The sequence below is a fragment of the Aquila chrysaetos genome, chromosome 2, assembly GCF_900496995.4.
Source record: "Aquila chrysaetos chrysaetos chromosome 2, bAquChr1.4, whole genome shotgun sequence".
Lineage (NCBI taxonomy): Eukaryota > Metazoa > Chordata > Aves > Accipitriformes > Accipitridae > Aquila > Aquila chrysaetos.
Window position 1 is genome coordinate 35,195,162 of NC_044005.1, and position 21,289 is coordinate 35,216,450.

At 40.5% G+C, this 21,289-nt stretch overlaps 1 protein-coding gene across 8 annotated transcripts in view; it reads right to left on the bottom strand.

The window, feature by feature from the left end:
• Positions 1–21,289, bottom strand: part of LOC115350322 — a 45,304-nt gene that overhangs the window by 4,370 nt on the left and 19,645 nt on the right. For 2 of the 8 annotated variants that reach the window (XR_005934252.1, XR_005934251.1), the window contains 3 exons: positions 6,111–8,766; positions 4,541–4,596; positions 117–4,350 (listed from right to left, as the gene is read on the bottom strand). Coding sequence is in view for 3 of the 8 variants with exons in the window: in XM_030035862.2 (XP_029891722.1) it covers positions 16,402–16,434; positions 17,416–17,525 (143 nt within the window). In the remaining 5 variants the exon portion in view is untranslated. Of the gene's footprint in view, positions 1–116; positions 4,351–4,540; positions 4,597–6,110; positions 8,767–16,398; positions 16,435–17,415; positions 17,526–21,289 lie in introns of those variants that run through there. The other 6 variants (XM_030035862.2, XR_005934253.1, XR_005934250.1 and 3 more) reach the window with 6 other exon arrangements.

Below are 21,289 nucleotides of genomic sequence, written 5' to 3' on the forward strand. Positions count from 1 at the left end.
AAGCCTTGACAGTCCAGTGACAGAAGAACCAAACTATAACTCTCTATTTTGATCATTTTAGTTGGTTTTAGCATCTGGCTCTACAGCACTGAATCAGCAGTAGGATTAGTACTGACCTTAGCAGAACAAGGAGTTCACCACACTGGCTTAGGGTCTGAAGGCAGTTTTACAACATGTTCCCATCGTCTGCAGTTTTACTCTGATTTCTCACTGTCTCTCCCCTCCTCGCTGCGGTGCTCTCTTTCAGCTCCATGGGTCCAGATTGAGAGGCAGCTTGTGAGAATCGTGTACTTAGCTAGATGCAGTCGGTCCACTTGCCAATGTGCTAAAAATGAAGATATTTTAAAATAATTGTTTCATTGTCTAGTTTGTTTAATCTTTCTGCATTGTTCTCACTTTGGAAAGTTCCATTCACCCACATGACTGGAATAATACCTTCGTCAGAAACACCCTCGATTCAGTTTGTCTGCTCAAGTTGTGGAGCCAGGTCTTCTCCCGTGCTGTAAATCAGCACTCCTCCAGCGACTTAAAAAACATTTATGCATTTGCCGATTTACAATTATTAAAGCTCAGGTGATGCAATATAAAAGTCAATGCTTGGAGAAGGAAAACAGAGCTGATGATACATTTCTCTTCTTTGTATATAACCTCTGCCAAAAACACCGTGATACAGATACCGCAAGAATATTGGCAAGTTTTATATGTATCTGAGTGGCACAAAGTGTGCTGTACGGCAGATGAGCACCCTGAAGGTACACAGGTTTGTCATGAAATAAGAGGTACCTTTGAGATGATAAAACTACCTCTGTGTGCCATTGTTCATTTAGTGAAAAGGGACCATAAAGTACTATCTGAGTTCAGTCAAAAAAAAAGAAAAAAAAAACCACCACAGCTTTCAGAGATGTAACTGATTTGTTCCAGAATTGTTCACTGGCTGATATACAGCCTATTGTAACATCATTTTGTTCATGTTTTAAAAGATGTGTCTTGAGCCACTGAACCAGCTCAAAACATAAATCTCATCAGATCACAAAAATGCTGAACAATTTTCAAATAAGTGAATGAGTGCTGATGCTGGGCTGCATGCAAGACACAGACCAGCCATTCTTCCATATTTCTAAACATATGAAAGCTAAACAAGATGCATCTCCATGGGCTGAAGTATGGCTGGTCTGAACCAAGGAATGAAGGGAAATGCAACTGTCTTGTAACGCACTTTATCAACCCGTCTCCATATTTCACTCTTCCTTACAATGAACTAACCACTTAGACTTGCCAAGATGGAGGTTAAGACAAACATTTGAACCTACCGATGAATAGTGCTATAATGAAATAGCAATACAATGATGCTTTACTTCCCTTGTGCCTTAAATGTCAGCTGTGCCACTGAGGGATTATAAGTGTGCTTGGTTGGGGGTTTGGATTTTTTTTGCTTGGCTGTTATTTGTTTGGGTATTTGGGCGGTGAATGCTCTTAATTTCCCAATTATAGCAAAGGCAAGAAAGAAGGAAAAAAATTAAAGTACTTCAAGAAAGAAAAAAAAATTGCCAGGAACACTAGGAGGCCAAGGCAGACACAGAAGCCTAGTAATTTCACCATAAAGTCTGTTCACATGATACCTCCAGATTCAAAGGACTGTCATTGATTGCACGGTCTGAATATAATGGAGTTACAAAGATGCGGTTAATACCAAAGGTGGCCAGGAGGACTTCTCCTTCTAGCATGTGTAAAATGGGAAAACGAGAACTGGACTATCAGAACCTGTAGTGAACACTCTATTAGACAGGACTTTTCTACATGTGAAATTAGCAGATTTGTTACAGAAATAGCTCAGGCAGAATGAATTCAGAAACCTCTGAACTGCAAGATGAGGTATCTCTTTAAAGGATCTGGTGTATCTCTGGCTGATCAGGTGGAAAGACAAAAAGCCCAGCAAGCATGCTAATAAGGAAAAACAAACAAACAAACAAACAAACAAACAAAAAAAACCACCATAGATAATGCTCTCCTCAGTTTCCAGATTAATAAGGGAGAGAGAGCTGGGATTTATATGGTGAATTTACGCTCAACTCTTTTACTCGGAGAAGTAAAGCTTAAGTCTTAAGGAATGCAACTGAAGCTGTGTGGATGCAGAAAGCTTTCCTGGCTGTACCATCAGGAACACGTCGCTGGCATGTTCCACAACTCCTGTATGATGCCCTACTTCAGCTACCTCTGTTGTCAGTGCAGGGAGAGAGGCTTTGGCCCTAACAGCAATTTCATCTGGAACAATCTTCTAAAAACTTTCATCAGAAGTTATACAGCTTGAAGTACAAAACCATTCTGTGTGAAACGAAGTATCTAGTTACCTCATCTGAGACTCGAGGACAATTTAGTCCTGCAGAGTAGTCTAAGAGAAAACAACTTCCATCATGAAGATGTGTAGAAAGCTAGAAACTTTGAGAAGATACCTGCCTTGGACAGCTCACCTGCCAGAATTGTAAGTAGCAGAATTAATAATAGCGAGGTGCTCCAGGTACGCATCTTAGTATGTTATACACTTGGGAAGGTATTTAACTTTGAAGTTTACTGGAGCAGACAGACTACGGTAACAAGGCAGGAAGGGATCACAGCAAACAAAAGCAGTCCCGTACGAGTCTAAAAATAGTCCTGCTATAGCAGTAACTAAAAACTCAGATTAGATACCTGCCTCTGACTTCAGAACAGACTTGGATTCTTCCAGATATACAAATCTCATGCTGAGAAGTCCCAGTGAACATCAACATTTGTTCTGCTAGTATTGTGTAAGGGTTGGTGAACTATTCTTCTGAGACAACTAATCTAACAATACTTGTAAGATTTTAGTTTTCCCACTGCACCTCTGACACGGATAAGCTGAGGCAGGAAAATTAAGTTTATTGCCAAAGACTGCACTAGAGTATGACATAACGGATGGTACCTCAGCTTCTAATTCCCATGCATAGCTGTGCTTCTATACTTCTGTGTTTTACTTTTTTGATTTAACATTTGTTTGGATTTGGGGTTGGGGTTTTTTGTTTGGTTGGTTTTGTTTCCCACATAACATTCAAAGGCAATCTTATGCTGCACAAACCAAAACATTTGCAGTGTACTTTTGTTCTTGTGTACTCAGACTAAATTTTCTCCGAGGCAAGGCAAAGTGAGGTTTCTATATACAGAATCTGAAGAGGACTTTTCAAATAAGTCAGCACACACATTTCTATTTTCTATTGCCCCATAAAATTGAGTACTGTTAGCAGCTGAAATTAGCAACTTAAAAGTTTTAGGCTTATCTCAGCTCTAAAAAGCCTTATACATAGCTCTTAGAACAGTTTCTAAGCACTGCGTGACAATCTATATACTACAACCTACAAGAGATACCTTGTTGTCATATCTTCCAAGAAATGAATTGAGAAATCGTGAGTGGGATTTTTCTAGTGCAGTCAGCAATAGCTTAACTCATTGCCTCTAGACATCACTTACCAATTATTTCACAGGAATCTAAGTTAAGCCAATTGCCAAATGCTCTTGAAAATCCCTATCCAGCTTTATAAAAGACTTCAATTTGAAATGAAATGCAGCTGTATTTTTTATTTATTTTTATCTAAGAGCATAGACAGTTACATGGATGTTGTCAATCAAGGAGAAGCAACTCAGTTGTATAGCTGATTCGTTCACATATAACGCTGACTTTTTTTTTTAATACAGACTACTATTTAGCAGGAGATGTAGTAGATAGTAAGGCAGAAACCCAGTGGGATGTTTACTGTTAGCAGAACATTTGGAGTGGTCCCCAACAGAAAGACCTTTAGTCAGTGGTGCATACTGGAACATAAAGCAGGTTTTACCAACTCTGCAAAGCTAAGTAAGTCCACAGTATGAAACACTGTTGAGCTCACACAAGCACCAAGCAGGTGCTGCTATGATGTGTTGTGCAGCTTAACTGTGTTGAGGAAAGAAATTTGGAATCCTTATTCAGGGGCCTCAGCTCCCCATGTCGTTCACTGAAGAAGCTCTCCACCTCAGAAGGTGCATTTGAAGCCATCTCCAGACTGAACAGCCACCTCCAGGTCAACACACCTACTGCAGCAGGAACAAACTGGGGAGAACTGTGTGCAAATTCTTTTTTTCCCCTGAAGCAGGAGTCTTCATTAAGGACATAGCAGTGTCTCCACCCACTTACAATCCAAAGCCTTAAATGTAAGTGCCTACAAATGCTTTCCCAATAAATAGATGTAGAGAATTCTCCCAAAGCACAGAAGACACAGAGCCCTCTCTCAGTACACCTCCATGGAAAGGCAGGTGGTTACAGCACCTTCTTGGGATCAGAAAGACACAAGTGGGAGTCCAAACCTGTGGACACAAATAACAGTCTTCGCTCTCATCTGTCACAGTCATTCTGATGCAGAAAGAACTCAAGCTTCATGGGCCAGAAAGTGGGAACAAGAATGAGCATCACAGTACTATTTCAGATATGTCTTCAGGCAATCTAAATCTATCCTTCATACAAAGGAGAAAAACAAATACATATTAATGCACTTACCAAAATGCAATTGTGTAAGAGGGGGGACAGCAACTCACTCTCCTCCCATATGTGTTCTATAAAGAAAAAAGTTGAAAAGTTGCTATCACTGCACTTCAAGTAGAGATTGATTGACTCACCATATGTAGGTTTTGCTTGTAGATTAACATACAGTTGAAACCCTACAGAGAAGTTTCCCTAACTTCTGGATCCTAGCCAGGAAAAAACCCTGAACAAGGCGACAAGGTGATGGTGGTACCACCAAGGTGCTCCAGGGCATGGGGAGCAGGAGAACTGCAGGCTTGTGGGGAATTCTGGGGTCGAAAGCTGAGGTCTTGTTTGCCCCGGACACCTGGGAAATGAGCTGCTGGAACCAGGATCTGTAGGAATGGTATCCCAAATTTAGGCATCTAAATTAATTCCCTTTGGGTCTGACCTTTGAGATTAGAAGAGCAGAGACCCAAGATAAAAGCTAACAAAGAGAAGACAGGTAGATTGACTTTTCATCTCACTAGCAATATAAAGAAGCCTTTACTCACATCTCAGCTACCTAATGTTTCTGATGAAACAGATTTTTCTGTAACCAGTGTATATTTTTGACATTATAGAAATGAAGTGGGAAGACTCGACAGGGAGTTTAAGCGATCTAATCACCTATCTTTCCCTGACTCTCAACAGGGCATCCATTTTCTATAGGCTTCTTCAGTGGCACAGCCCAGCTAAACTGGTTTATAAACCTTACTCTGGAGAAGCTTAGCACAAAAGTAGCATCAAAAAAAGGATGAGAGAAAGATAGATAAAAAATGTCCCTGACACCAGTATCAAATTTTCACCAGCTAGAGATGGACTTTTGTGTTCATGTTTACTTCAACCTTCTGGCCATGCCTTTTCAGTTGATGCCCAATATGTACAATTATACACTTCCAAGTTCCCCCCCTTCTGGGATGTTGACTTTTAAACCCAGTATTTCTCTATCATTCCTTGCCAGATATTTTTGTGTTCAAACCATGAGGTAAATAAACCAGTGATTTGGTGTAGCCTGAGTTCATAAAGAAAGTTCATCCAGAAAGTGCCAAGCACTCTGAAAATTAAGCTGGTGAAGGCATTTAGGTACTCAGACATGGGGGATTCCAAGTTTTGCATCAAGCAGCTCTCCATGACAGCCATTGGAGCCAGAAGTATCCTTTTATAGAGCAGCCCATTTCCTTCAGTAGTCAAAGGATCTTGAGTCTCAGCTCCTACGGTTCTCTGCATTTGTTTGCAGTCTTTCAACCTTTCTAGCCACCATGCACTGAGATGCAGTCAGCTGCAAATTCTGTATGGTGCTGAACACCCCCAATTCCCTGATTCATCGCCATAGCTCATTACATGAGTAGGCCTTGCTGGTTTAACAGACAGAACTAAGATCACAGTGGATCCTATGTGGCGTTTTCTGAGTACACCAGAAGGCTGAACAGAAGAACTCACCTAGACACAAACAATTCTTGTATGATAGAACAGAATTAGCAGGAAGACGACATTCACCGCATAAGCAAAAAAAAAAAAAAAACCAACAACCAACCCACAGCCCTATAAGCTTGAAAACACTCACCTCACTCTTCTGTGGTTTGAGAAGTGAAGTCTAGCACAGCAAAACAAAAATCAGACCTACTTTTAATCTGTGAACAGCTCTTTTGATGAAATCTGTCATGTTTCTGGCTTCTTTTGTTCCTTGTGAAAAGAGCAAAAATGTTATTTTTCATAAAGAATTTCCAAATGTTTTATCTTTATTAATGTTTCTTTATGATATAGTTCATCACTGCAGACAAATCTGTCTCGTTCGTTAATTCTTCCATTGTCAAAACAACATAACCAATAGTTTATAACATCGTAAGTCTTGGACATCAGTCATAATACAGAGATTCCCCATTATATACAGGATTGTCTATTTTGATATGTTTGAAAGGCCAGTCATGACTGGTTATACGTTTATCTGTTGCTATCAGCAGCATAATATTCTGTATTGAAGCAGTCAGCCTATTAATGGCATATGAGTTTTCGAGTTGCTTTTGTCACTGTTTGTGGTTTTCCAGATGGTAAGAAATTAATTGCTTAGTTTAAATATTTTTAATGCTTTTTCTGCGAGTTTCATATTTGATGCAAGATTTGGCAAGTCCTCTGAAGTTTGGGTTCTTAAACATACAGCCTTCTATCCAAAAAGCTTGAGATCCCTATTCCATGCTACTAAAATGCAAAGAAGAAATAGAAAATTACTGGGAAGGAGACAAAAAAAGGACATAACAGAAGTGATTCATAGTTCAATTTCATACAAATCGGTAAGCAAAATGTAGCCTTCAAAAAAAGTCTTCAAAAGATCCAGTTCAGTAAATATGGCTGTTTCAGACCTCTTTAGAAAGATTTATCCATCAGCTGTCATTCTTCTCTTAAGCAGGATACACAAAGAAAGATTCAGTGCTGCCAGCACCTGATATATGCATTTAAGAGACCTCAATGCCTTTTCTTTGAGATAACAAAAGCAAAACCAAAACAAGAGTACCAGAGTGCTTCACATGGCTTTTTTTCTGTTTGATTTTTGGGCTCTTAAAGCTGGCATTTTTGAACTTGACTGGGGAAAGTGGAGAGGAGACCACTCAAGTCATTACTGCGTCTGTGGGTATTATGTGATCACTTAAAGGCTCTAAAAATCTGTGGATCCCATTTGCTCTGTTACACAACTATAAGCAGGTCTAACATCGCAGAAACCAGTGCAACTACAGTAGCAAGTCACCAGTATAGGGGAAATAGGAAGAGCTGAGTGCTACAAGTGACAAGCTTTCATGTTGCAAAGCAATTAAGTCACCTCCCGCAAATTATTAAGTGGCCTCCCGCAAATTTTTAAGTCAGAAGAAGGGAGAAAGCAATTAAGTCACCTCCCGCAAATTATTAAGTGGCCTCCCGCAAATTTTTAAGTCAGAAGAAGGGAGTGAAGAGAAAAAAGCAACGGGCTTCAAGTCTTAAAAATTGATGATCAAAGAGGCACTAGATCACAGGTTAGTATCAGTTTGGAATTCTGCAGTCCTCTGTACCAGGTGCTTCAACTCTAGTGGGACAAACACAAGTTCAGGGTATATCGGATCCCCAAAAGTACGTTCTTCAACTGCCTGGAGACACCCTCGCTTGGTCAGAGATCGCATCTAGTCTGACTTCTGTATTTCAAACTTCTGAAAATAACCAAATGGAGGAATTTCCTTTAATTAAAGCCAGAACAGCACAGCCAGCTCACTGACAACATTATACCAGGTAAACCGCACTTAGCTGGTATAGACAGCTGAACCTCGCAAGTGTCCTTCAGCAGCCACCCACCCCCAGCTGACGTGCTGCCTAAAAATCAGAGCACGCAGAAGCTGTAGCCATCCTGCTCACTTTGAAAGTATTAAGAGGGCCCTGGAGTACTTCCACAGGCGGGCTCTCATCACTCTAGAAATCGTTCTGTTTCCCCATTTCTCTGCCCCGAGTAAAGCTGCTTTCCCAGGGCACTGAAGATCTTCTCCGGGCAGGGGATAGCCTCCCCTCCATACCCTGCAAGCTGTGCCACCAGGCAATGCGAGGCGAGCCCACAGAGTCGGGCAGGGTGTTCCAGCTGTGCCAAGAGGAACCAGCACTCGCACACCTCAGTCCTCTAGGCAGCCTTCGGACATCTGTTTACTTCTCAGCTTTCTCCCCTTTACCCGGCAGTTCCTTATCAAACGCCTTCTCATCAGCCAAAAACATGAGGCAGAGTTTGTCAGAATTATCATTACTGACATTCCCTAGATAGCCACTAACCTGGCTGAACTGAACAAAACAGGTAACAAAGGAGAATAAGGGGATCATTGATTTTTTTGGTTTCTTGTTGACAAAAATTGTGACAGCTGATAGCTATCCCATTCCTATAGCTGATTTTTATCAAGACGGCATATTGAATGACATATTACAGGTTAAACCTAGAAGCAAGAACTGGGGTCTTTGTTTCAGGTTTTGTTTTGATTTTAAGTAAATACCGCATTCTTCTCTTCCTCCGGTTCCCAGTTCTTGCCAGGCCATGTTCCGTCATTTGAAGTGATTTGCAGTTTCGGAAGAACATACTGCTGTGGAGATCTGAATACATAAACAGTTACGTTGCCTTGCTACTATGCACCGCACCTAAAGAAGGTCCTTTTATCATTGATGTTGCTATCTCTGATGTTGTACACATGTGGAAGATATCTTCAGTTACCAGTACAGTATTTCTGAAAAAAAAAAGAAAGCATTAGCCAACCTTAACCAAAAAAAAAAAAAAAAAAAATGAAGAAAGAAAACTAATGTTCACCACATGCACTGCCTTGAGAATTCAGATGAACTTTCTGTGCTTCTTTTCTTTTGCTTTGGAAAAATGTGTAAGCCATGATTTTAAATCATTTGCAAACTCCCCTGCTTTAATTTATTAACGTAAGCTGACTGCATGAGAGCACTATTTTAACCTTAAACTGGAATACTAATAATATCCCTACACAATACCAGATATGTTTAATTTCAGCTTTTATTGTGCTATTATTCCAGTGGATCCCAAGAACATCTGATTGAAGTTACCTTAAAAGTTCTGCATTTAAATTAGATACGGAACCAAATAAACTCCACTCATCACAACAACCTTGAACTTGTGGAAATTCAGATCTAGATCCAGGCTTTGCAGCTGGATTCCATCCCGAGTTTAAATGTGACTCAGAATCAAAGAGTGTCGTGGCTGCATACACAGTTTACAGGAAATATTCAATTCAACATTTTTGGTAGGTGTTCCATCCTTTAATTACTCCCAAATTTCTGCCCAACTCTTCATACCGGTACCTAAATTCAGACTCTTGCTTTCTTTCTGAACTGACTAAAGCCTTAGCAGACACATCACTTCACTACAGAATAAACATCGTGGCACTGATTTGAATCCAAAACTCTCCCAACAACTGTTTCACATCTAAGTAATTGCACCAGCAGTAGTGGGGTTGCCTCCTTTTTTTTTTTTTTTGGGGGGGGGGGGGGGGGGCGGTAGTGGTTGGAATCGCAGCCCGTGACTTTATCATACAATATGAAAAGCCTTTGGGCTATCCTCTCAGCTGGGAAAAATAAGCAGAGCTCTGTTGGTTTCTGGGTGAATGAGATTATAATTCGAATCAGAAGCATGGTGTTTGTTTATACCATAACAAAGTATCACAGAAGTGTGTATCATAAGCCTTAAAGCACTGCACTCAAGGACGGCAAAACCCACGAGTCTGAGCTTAGGTTTCAGTGACTCCAGTGAAGTTATGCCTATTTATTTCGGGATAGCAGTGCTGATGTGCACCAGCTGAGAATCTGGCTCTTTAACTCCTAGATGACAGCAGAGACCATCTACGGGGGGAGGGAGAAGAGGCAGGGGTGGGAATCAGCTTGAGTACAGAGCTGTGCCACTAATAAATGGGTATCAGCCATCTCTTAAACAGGCAGGCCTGTTTATTCCCAAAGCAAAACTAGAGAATGAATAAACACATGTAAAAAATAATACAAAGGGTGTATTTCCTTAAGAAATTTCAAATCTGTATACTATGCTTCGCATTCCAGCACAAAGGATTTTGATCTTAAGCAACACTTAACCAGTTACGCATTTTACGTGCTTGCACATACAGCCCTCGTGATTCAAAACAAACTCCTGTATAAAATGCCTTTCAGAACAACCCATCCATTCAGTTAACTTGACAGCCTGTGCTCAGCTAAGAATAAAACTCTGCTCTCTTCCATGCACCCAAAAAAGCCCCAAACCAGCCAGCAGAAATAAACTCAAAGGACAGTTTCTCCTGGTACCACATCCACACTGCTCATCCCAGTGGGAGAAGATACAGTATGTAACATTGCTATGTTTCAGACTAATTATGTAAGAGAAATCACACGTGGCATAAACAGAATGGATAACAAAGAGCAGCAGTATATGTTCAAATAAACCACTGTTTATGTCAAAACTAATAACTTGTTTACTGTAGTGGACCCAATAAGTTAACAGGTCCAATGAGCCTAATGACTTTATTATCCACTCCTCTTTTTTTGCTCTTCGTTGAGGCTGGAGCTGATTTTTTTCAGGAATCATTATGTTTATGCAATCCAAGCGTATTGTTATTTGCTACTTTCTGCGTGATCATTTTGGCATTCTTATGAAAGAAGATGATGATGGTTCTGTCTAAATGGTGGGGGGGATTATCACTGGCATGGGAAGTTATTAGGTTTGATGCAATATAGAGAACATTCACAGTCAGAAAACAGCATGTTTCATTTTTAGGAATGGAGGTAATTGTGCTTTGTGACACTGCACATCCTTAAGATGTTATGTATCATTGCGTACTTAAAAAAGCAGTACACTTTTCATTGATCTTTCAATTTCATTTTGATTTAAAATGCAGATCTTTCCCTCCATTGAAATCCTAGCATTTTTATTTTAAAATGTATCGGAAAAAATCCATTTCAGACATATGCAGCACCATAAATTACTTTTTGTGGTTGAAACAGTATTCGCTTATGTCATGGGTTGAACATCCTCCTTTATTAGAATGCTATTTATTGCCACCAGCTGCAGTGCTTAGCTAGGAAAGTTCTTGACACCAGCGATTGCTTTTCAGCACCAATGCTTCCGGCTGCTAACGGGGGCTTCTATTGCCAAATGCAGCCACCCCTCTTAAACTGTTCCTTCTGGTATACAGACAGCTCCTGTCATTGTTACCCAGTGCAGGAGCTGGGGGAAAGGGATTGGATCTGAACCCACTGCTATGTAATCTCTTTAGCTATAAATCTCCTATAACTTTAAAAGGCCTTGCCAAATACCGCTAGCTTGAAAGCTGTCAAATGTGCTCAGGAAATCTACCCATCAGTAATGGATTTTTTTCAAAATTAAGATGCGAGTTCAGCTTGTGAGCGGAGGACGTTTTACATAACTAGCCTCAGATTTAGTGAAAGCAACAGGACTTCTGTATGCATCGGTTACGTAGCCACTGGTCTCTATTTTATTAGATTTTAGAGCAGGGAGAAACCAGACAAAGGTAATTACTCTTCTTCTGTTAAGGGCTATTATTACTCCTGCATAAACCGTTAGCACTGCTATTTTCTTTTGCCTGTGCCTATGGTAGGCAGGAAAACTAAGCTGGAGGAGTACAAAAGTGGCAGTGTCAACAGATGTCCTACCGAACAGTAAGTGTACCTTACACAGTAAATCTTCAAAGCAGTAGCATGTGTGCTGCTCCTGTGTATGCAAATCCTGTTATTTTATTGATATCATTTGCACACATGCCTTCTTCACAGCTGAACCCTTGAAAAGCCATTGCATATAATTGGGCTCAACTAAGCAACAGAGGCAATCAGTGACGGGAGGAGACTGAACTCTTTTAACATGGAAAGAATTCTTTTCCTCCCTCAGAAGAGAAACACCCAGTAGGTCAAAGAGGAAGGTTTCTCTGCAGTATAGCACAGCCAAGCCTGTTATACAGATGCCTGAACCACTGGAATCTAGAATTTAAAAAAAAAAAAAAAAAAAAAAAAAAGTCAAGCCCTGATCCTTCATGAACACAATTTTTCCCTTTGATTAAATAAAAGAATGAGCAAATATACACATTTTTGTCTATATGTACGTTTAAAAACCCTAAAACATTCAAACTGGAGTCTTTGCAGAGTTAGATTCTGCCACACAAGATAACTTAACTGGCAAACACTCTGAAAATTTTTTTTACTCACTCTGAAACCTGATAAAAGTAGGTGTCCTATTCATCTTACAGACAGATTACAAAAAATAATCATTATTCTGCCCATAACAAAATTCCTTTACAGATTCAGAGAGTACAAGAGACATCTGAAAGTTGGAGTTATTTATGGGTCAAAATACAATTACTCTTTATTTCTTATCTTGTCTGTGCAAATAACCCGAAACAGTTGTTAGCAAATTACTTTCTCCTTCATATCTTTAAACTGGAGATAAGTATATGTTTCCTCTAAATGACTCATAAAAATAAACTGACACAACAGTTTGACTATAAGCGTTACGTGTGACTGAGCAGCCTTCCAAAAAATTACTATTTTCTTTGCATCTATATTCTCCACCAGGGTCTGGGCCATACTCTACCCTACACACAACATCCTAATATAAAGCCAGTATCCACTTCCCCACCACTGAAGGAGGTCTGCTCCGTTACACCGATCCCATTCTAGCCTTTTCTTCAGGAAGTACAAGACAAGAGATATGATAATGTAACATCATGAAGAACGGGTCCCTTAAACAGCTACTCTCCTCTATTCCAGCTGGACTTCTGCCAATTCAAATGGATGAGTGAGGGCCAACAGACATTTAGTGCAACCCTGTATTTAAAGCTAAATTATCCCCTGGATGACCCTAGAGTCAATTTATGGGTGCAGAGTCTAATGTACAATAGAGTTCAGAAAGACTCTAAAGCCTAGCTTTGGAAATGCCTTGACACATGCCACTGGGGGGACACCCCGGGGGGCAGGAAGGGGTAAAATATATATGTGCTTATTTTCTATGTTTGTGCAGTGTCCTATTTTGTGATTTTTTTTAATTTCTTTTTGCCGCTTTGTGAGTAAAAAAAAATAATAGAGAAAGACCCTCTGAGTTCCCATTACACCAGTGAAAATGAAGTCTACTGATTTTAATTCTTACTACTGTTTAGAACAGTAATTTATCTCTGCAGACAAGTCGTCCCCTAAGGAGTTCAGTAGTTCAGCAGTATAACTCTTCCTCGTCCCTACAGATGCAGGAAATATTTAGTTGCATGGTGCACAAGCTTCCTCCATGTTAGCAATGGTGAGCAGTAGCCTTCTTAGTCACCCTTCTCCTAAGGGTCTTCCTGCAGGAACACACCACCAACTTCCCCACAGATTATTTTCTCTGTTGTGGGGCAAGCAAGCCAACAGAAAGAAAGTATGTATGAGTATTCATTCCCTATTCCTTTCTTGTGCCTGGGATCTTAAGAGAACAGACAGAAGAGATGTCCAAGATGTGAATCACGCAAATTGTGTCTGTGTAATTGGCTGCCAGGTTACCTTGCAGTAAACAGTGCAGGATGTTACTCTTGGTTTCCACAAAAGTTGCTTTGCTGGAAGTCCTGGGCAATTTTTGTAATCCTTCCTTGGTGTAAGCAACCCACCTCAGTATTTATTTGATTAGGATTGGGCTTTTCCCAAGTTGCCCTGCTCAATATAAAGTTTCATTCTCACTGCTTTAATGTTTATCTACTTTATAGTTATCAGTTGACTTAGATTAAGCTACCACAGAAACCTGATAAGCTTTAATCCACTCTCCTGACTCTCCCCAAATTATAATTTCAGAAACAACTCAGATCTTCAGACCAAGTTAATTATAAAAACAAGCCAATCAAAAACTTTTGAGTAACACGAAAGGCATGCAGATGCAGCAACGTTGTCATTTTATGTAAACTTTTTTTTTTTTCTTTTGGACAAGTAGAACCATGGGTGGCATTTTCATGCCCAAGTCTCTTAAATGCCTCTTGAAACAACATTTTTTTAAGACAAACATGTAGCCCAGAGCAGATAGCAAGTAACTGTTGTAACCAGGAGGAGGGAGGAAAGAAAAGAAAAAAAAAGATCATCAAAGTGAGTTTAGTATATTTTACTGCAATTTCAATAAGTTTAGTTATGATCATAAAAATTATAGTTATGACAATCACAGGGCTCTCTGTTGTCTGGTGATTAATCCTACTTGCTTTCTTTTAGAAGAGTTCACAATTATCCGCGGCTTTCCTTTCCATGTAACACCGTTTCCCATGTAAACATACTGCTTGGGTGTTTTATTACGCGAGACTGCTACTGAGCATTAGAGTAGGTATCCGTACCTACTCTCTAGGTGTACGAGTTACACAAACACCAACACAAGATTCTGGTAAGGTAACGCAAGTGGCCAGGCAGTGACTTTTATGCCACTAACTGAAAGAGAGTCAGGTAGCAATAGCAGTCTCCAGAGCAGTTGATTTACAAGCCAAAACCCCTCAATGACCTCGGAGTTAAATGCAAGCAAGAGAGGGATGAAAGGCTATTGCGGGTGCTTCCCCATATGCAGCTGGTCGGCGTGGCAAGCAGCACCACCTTCCTTCATTTGCTCCTTTGAACACAACTATTCCCACCAGCAGCAATAGTCAAGGATCGCACCTGACCACTGTATAAGAAAACATCTGTCCCATTCATACTGCACCAGATATTTAAAAGAAATCCTTGTAACAACCACACCACCAGTTTGCATATTGAGCGGTATACAGCTCTGAAGCAGTGACGCATTCAGCCACCTTATACAGGTCACTTTTATGCTGGTGTTTCCAAAAGGAGGGAAGTAGGGCAAGCTTTTCAAACTTGGCTGCCTGAAGCGATCTATCTATCCACCTATCCGAGAAGCTTAACTGAGCAGCCTAATTTTTAGGTGCAAGCATTCAAACCTCCCATTAAGTCACTGTCAGAGACTTTCCAGAATCTTTTGCTCTGGTCTATATTTAGTGCATCTATAACTAGCGCTAAAAATGAACCGCGGGGGCAATTTAAAAGCAATGGCCAGATTTTCAATAGTACCACAGAAGGATGTACTTCAGGGGTTTTTTGCCTAACTTGAAAGAGTAAAAGGGTGGCATTTGCATAAGTGCTTAGCAGGTACTTTAAAAATTATTAAGCATTATCTAAGTGCTTAACAACCAAAAAGACACATTGAAGCAAAACAAGTTCCTGCTTACTGTAACTACCTCTGACCAGTTCACCTGGGGATGGCAAGTTTGTTCAGTTGCTTTGTGACAAGCACATGAATGTGCAGACAGACCACAGTCACATGCTATTGAAACCTCATGGTTACAGACATGCTAATAAAGGCAAGAGCAGTGCAAGACTTAAGTTACGGAAACCAAATAAAACCACGTAACATCCAGGTAAGACCTATTCTTTCACACCGTAGAATCCAAAACAAATTTTCCACCCGTGGGAACTAACAAACTTCCATACTCAGGAAATCTGGAAAACTGCCTGAGTGGATGATCAGTCATCTTTAGAAGAAAATCATCCTGCAAAGGTTATTTTGTGTAGAGTGGAGAAAGAAATAAAAAGAAAAAAAAAAAAAAAGAGTCAAGCAAATGGTGGGACTTTAGAAGAAAACACAGTTTTGCTATCTTTACAAAAGACCCGAATAAACTAGGGCAACAGATAAAACCAGACACTACTCAAGAATTGCAAGATGTTTTTGTCAGAGAAATGTATAGATGTTTTACTTGCATGCAACTGGAAACTGAAAACTAAATGCATGCAATAATGCAACAGAGCATCTGAATACTCTTTGAGACTGTAAACTTATCTGTTGAAAAGCTTCTGTTCAAAAAGCATTCCACAAAAATGGACTGCACCATCAAAGTAAGAACACCATGTAGGATTTAAGGTGAAGAAGGACAAGTCAGTGTTAATGGGAAAGAGAGACCATATTACAGATTCTGGTAGCCAACACCAACAAGCTTGCTTTCACTAGATCTCAAAGAATAATTTTTAATTTAAGTACTGGCATTATAGAAAGCCACGAAAAAATGAGACTCCCATGGCTGGAAGTGAGAACATATTTCATCTCCAGCCAGAATCCTATGTCTGTTCCAAAGCTGAGTTACTGGAAGTCTTCCATCGTCTCCATTTTTTTTCCATTTTATTTCCTTACTGTTTTCAAAATGGGTGAGCAGGTATCTTCCACATAACTCCAAGCACTAGAACTACACAATATATACATTTATTAATTTCATAAATATAAAATTCAATGCTCTCTGAAGAACTATATTTAATGCACATCACACTGCTGAAATAAATTAAGCATAGTTTCAATTAACGCTTACATTTTAATTCCACCACCCCAACATGCCAATACTCTTCTGGGAAAGGAAACAAAAGGAAAAATGCTTTTACAATTGCTCCAAATGTTATACCCATATTCTAGTAATGAAATAACATTATAATTTTTATTTTGAGAATATTACTATGCTGCAAGAAAAGCATGGCAGATATTAAGGATTAACCTGATCTTCTATTAGCTAAACCAGGAATACTGTTAGATGCAGTACCTTAGTAATACAAATATGACATGGGATTTTATGTCCTGTGACAAACTTGTGCTAGATTTTTATTTAAACAAAAGGATTTGTTGATCATTTGGGGAATGCAAATGGTTCTTTAGAAAACAAAGTGCCATTGGTGTACTTGAAAACATCCATTAACAATCATAAGCTGGAAGCGGTCACCAAATAACCACGGCCACAGAGCAAAGTTGTGTACAATGGCCACCAGGCTTTATTAGAGTTCCAAATCACAAGCCATGGTCTGATTCCCAATTTATTGGTTCTACAAACTTTAGGAAAAACAAAGAGCTGCAGGCATCAGTGAAATACAGCAATATGCTCTGAGTCAAGCCCTTTCAGCTGGGTATCTCAATTCAGAGATACAAGGAACACGTTAGCAACAGCAAAACAAGTTCATTTTCAGCATATAAATGTATGCTTTAAGACAAGTAAGAAATGGAGAAGCCCTTTTAATTTGTCCCACACAGATATTTCCTCGCCTTTCCTGATCTGGTGAATACTCCCAGTGCAGTATCGTGCGGTCCATGAGTTTCTGTTTCCATGAGCACTGCAGTAGTTATGAGACTTCCTCCAGACTGGCCCAGACAACTTCTCTAGCTTACCACTGGAGTAGCTTACCCAAATGCTTTACCCAAGTCCCAACCAGGGACACCACTTGAGGTGTCTTTTTAGAAGCAAGAGCAAATCAGGGGCCTCACACCAAAGCATATGCACGCTCCAGCCAAATCCCAGACCTGATGGGTGTTTGCCACCCCGCACCCCGCAGGCTACGCTCACCTTAGAGCGAAGGTCGGCTGAAAGCTGCCAGGCAGCAGGCAGCCTGGGTGGGATTTCCTCCTGACCTTTAAAGCCAATTGCCTGCTGCACTTCCAGGGTATTTACTGCAGCTGCAGGGAGAAATGAGATTTCCTTGTAAAAGTCTTTCTCCATAAGAACCAAGGCCTGCATGGCTATCGACCGTCTGCTGAGCGCTGCAAACAGTTGTGTGTTAATTGCTTAATTGTCTGCCCTGATATTACTGCGGGGAGGTTGCCCCGGGTTAGCGTTTTATAGAATCGGGCCCAAAGGCTGCTGCAATAACCAAGAACAAAGGGAGTCCATAAGAAAAGCCCTCTTCAGCCAGAGCAAAGAGCTGTTTAGCCCAACTTCTCTCTGAGTGGCTAATAGCGTATATTTGGGGGGAAAGCATAGGCACAGGAGAAGCACCTGATAAAACTTCTTCCAGTACAGCCCCTCAAGCTTTCTGCAGCTCAGGAACCTCCTGAACTAGAAGGAATACACTCTTCTCCATGCTTAAATCGTTAAGGTTAAAAAGCAGCAGGTAGCAGACCTGCTTTCAATAATACCAGCGGACAAAGGCTTGGATTCACTGGATGCTGTGAACCTGACAGCTGTTTACAGCCATTTAGAAGGGTGGGTGAGCCTATGGCCAATACGCGCTGGAAAACTGTGTGATAAATGTGGAGGAAAATTTAACATTTCTATCTAGATTATTAGAGAAAACAATACTTCACCCATCAAATTTACATCTGTCCTGTCTGGCTATTTATCGGCATAGTTCTGTGCGATGTCAGCAGAACAGCAAAGGCAGTGGCAGTAGCGCCAGGAGCTTTGCGATAAGCTTCCACGGTGTCCATATGTGCATAGGTGTGCTTAGCTCAGAAGAGAGTTTACTGCCATGTAACTCCAGCTAGTCCTAAGCATCAATCAGGCCTGACAAGTTACTGCATAAAATCAGGTTGTTCTTGCTAGTGCACGTTTCCATGAGCGTAAGAACTTCACCATTGCTGAACGAACAAAATGACGGGGATCGGGCTGCAGTGGGTGACGGTGCAGCCTGCTGCCCTCTCTGGTACATGGCATACTCTGTGATGTGCGCTTGGCTCCCTCCAATATGCTGGTATGAGTATTAAGTTTACTATTTTTTTAGTAAGAATCATTTAGGAGCACTGTGTTATATCCTATTAGAAAGCAAAACCATTGTATTTAGCCATGAATATGCTAGGGAGTTAATTTAAAATTCCCTCACTGTACACATCACATGTTATTTTTTTCAATTAAACTGATTCAGTATTGGAATACAGCATAACTATGTTTCCTTGAGTACTCTCATAGGCAGTTGAACATCTGGAGGTAAAAAAAGCAACGATAGAAAAGAAGAGATGCCATACAAGTTCTTCATATCAAGCTGAACAAAATTCCATAGTCCCTACACGCTGCTTGAAAGTGGATATAAAATACCTCCAAGAAAGAAGCCGTAGAACTTGAGACTATCAAGATAGAACAAGGGGTTATGAAAATGTATAAATATATTCAAGGGGAATTCTAGGGTGCCATTTCTGCCATCTGCAAGATGTGTTTCTCTTCTGGGTTCCAACTTCTGTTGCTTTTAGTGTAAAGTGAATATTACATTCTTGCTGCTACTTACACTGTATGCATCTCAAAGGTTTGCTTATTCTTAATTAAAATTAGATTAATGAAATTCCTCTTCAGACTTTTTAGTGTCTTCAAAAACTTTCTGTTTTCGGGAAGAGGCCTACATCAGGACAGAAGTGGGAAAGAGTGTAGGGAAGCAGGGAGAAAGAAAATACAAAAGGAGTTATCTGAATAGCCTCCATGTCCTACCAGCTTAAAGGCAATGAAGCATTTGTCGGTTATTCCTGTGGTCCACAATCACTTCCCAAAGCTGTAACTTACATTCATTTTTTACATATTTGACGCATAAAGTAAAGCTGCCTCAAGCACTGTTGACTTGTACAACTTGGTCTTGCTCAGCACATCACAGAGGGTCTCAGTGACCTTGGCTGAATTGCAAGGGTGAAGTTTTTACACTGATGAACTGTTTTGGAAGGAAATGAAAGTCATGAGTGAGCGTTTTTGCACAGTCAAACACCATTCTGTCCCTTCTCATCTTCTCTTAATGGGGATGGTTAGCATAATCATGCTTACGGCTGTTACGTCCTGTGCACTTATCTGTACATAGGTGCCTGTACATAAATGTAAATACACCTGAGGTCTGCTCTTACCTGATTTGGCCTTGGGAGTGTTTTCAGAATCAAATAGTGTGTGAAATGCCGGAGTTTGCTTCTTTCTTAAAAGGTCCCTGCAGAATTGCCATGGCACAGGCAGTATACAGTTTTCACATACCTAATATATTTTGTCTGACTGTCTCATTGTATTTCATGAACATTAATAAATTAAGTTTCAGGAAGGACTGTGTAAAGACTGTAATGATTAGTGTCATTTGAGGGACGATTCGTGTAAAAACAGGCTAATGATATAGCCAAGTTTATTCAGGTGTCAGTGGCAAAACAAGACATAAAACGTCTGAGCCCTAACTCACACGTGATCACACCAATCACAAGCTCCTCAGTGCTGTTTCAGAAATATCACCTCTTGTTATCCATTTTCTGTAATATATTTAAGCATACGTACAATTAAATTAAGCACTTTCATGCTGGTTTCAATCTTGATATTTCATGTCCAAGATTCAAACCAAGCAGTTACCCATCTCTTCTGAACATGTATATTGGCATCAGTATCTGAAGATGCATTAGCAGAAAATCATTAACTGAAGGAGCAGCAAAGATATGAATGCTAGAAGAGAATACCCGTTTGCAGTTGTTCCCACAGATCCAGATGTTTTCTATGCCTCACGCGCTGAGACTAATTGTGACAAAATTCTGAGAATGTCTGGCCACATTCTGCTATGATGTGAAGTGAAACAGTTTGCACCTCTATGTCAAAGCTAAACTCACTTTTGATCGAGGACTGACACTGTACCTTTGTATCACTAACAGCCGGGAGCTTCCCACACCCTATTCTTATATGTATGATATCGCATTATAGAAATGGCTAAAGCCCCACGTTTATAGAGAGGGACGGCGTAAAATAAGTTTAGATAACACCGCCTCACCACTACAGCAGCCTTCTGGAATGCAGAGAACCCATGACAAAAGCAGCAAATAAGTGTTAAAGGAGGCGTACCTAGGAAGCAGTGTTACGTTATGGTCGGCTCCTCCAGTGGCTGCTGTCCAACGAATGGATGGTTTGCGCTGTTGCATCCGTGAAAGGGAGGTGTTGGTTCGACTAGCTGTGTAACTCCGCTCTCGCTCTTCAAATTCTGCAGCCTTGAAAGGCAGTTGGCCCACTAGGTATACAAATACAGCGCTTGGCTCAGTTTATCATTGTAATTTAAATGGACTCGGGAGATACATTATCTCCTTGGGTAGAGGCACAGTGGCTGATGAGAGCAAATGGCTTCGTTTCCTTAAAGTTCTTCTGCAGGTGGGGTACAGTTGCCATCCTTTGATTTCCAGGAAAGAAATGAGAGCTTTGGTTCCTAGACTCAGGGCAATGCCCGCAGTATGTATGGATAACGAGAGGATTTGCCAGAGCCCTATTTCATACCAGCTCTTCAGATCTTTTTACGTGGTTCACATGCACTTTTCAGCAGCGTTATCCTTAGTCCTCAAGACGAGAAGCATGTGGGAGTGTGGAGGAAATGTATACGTTCTTCCCAGCCCGCCGTTGGACAGAGCCCAAATTCCTTGGTGTAGGAGGGCTATGAGGTTCAGAACTGGAAGAAAGGGTTCTGGCAGACACGGCCAACTGGAAAGAGAGTGATCCACATGCAGAGTTCCTTCCAAAG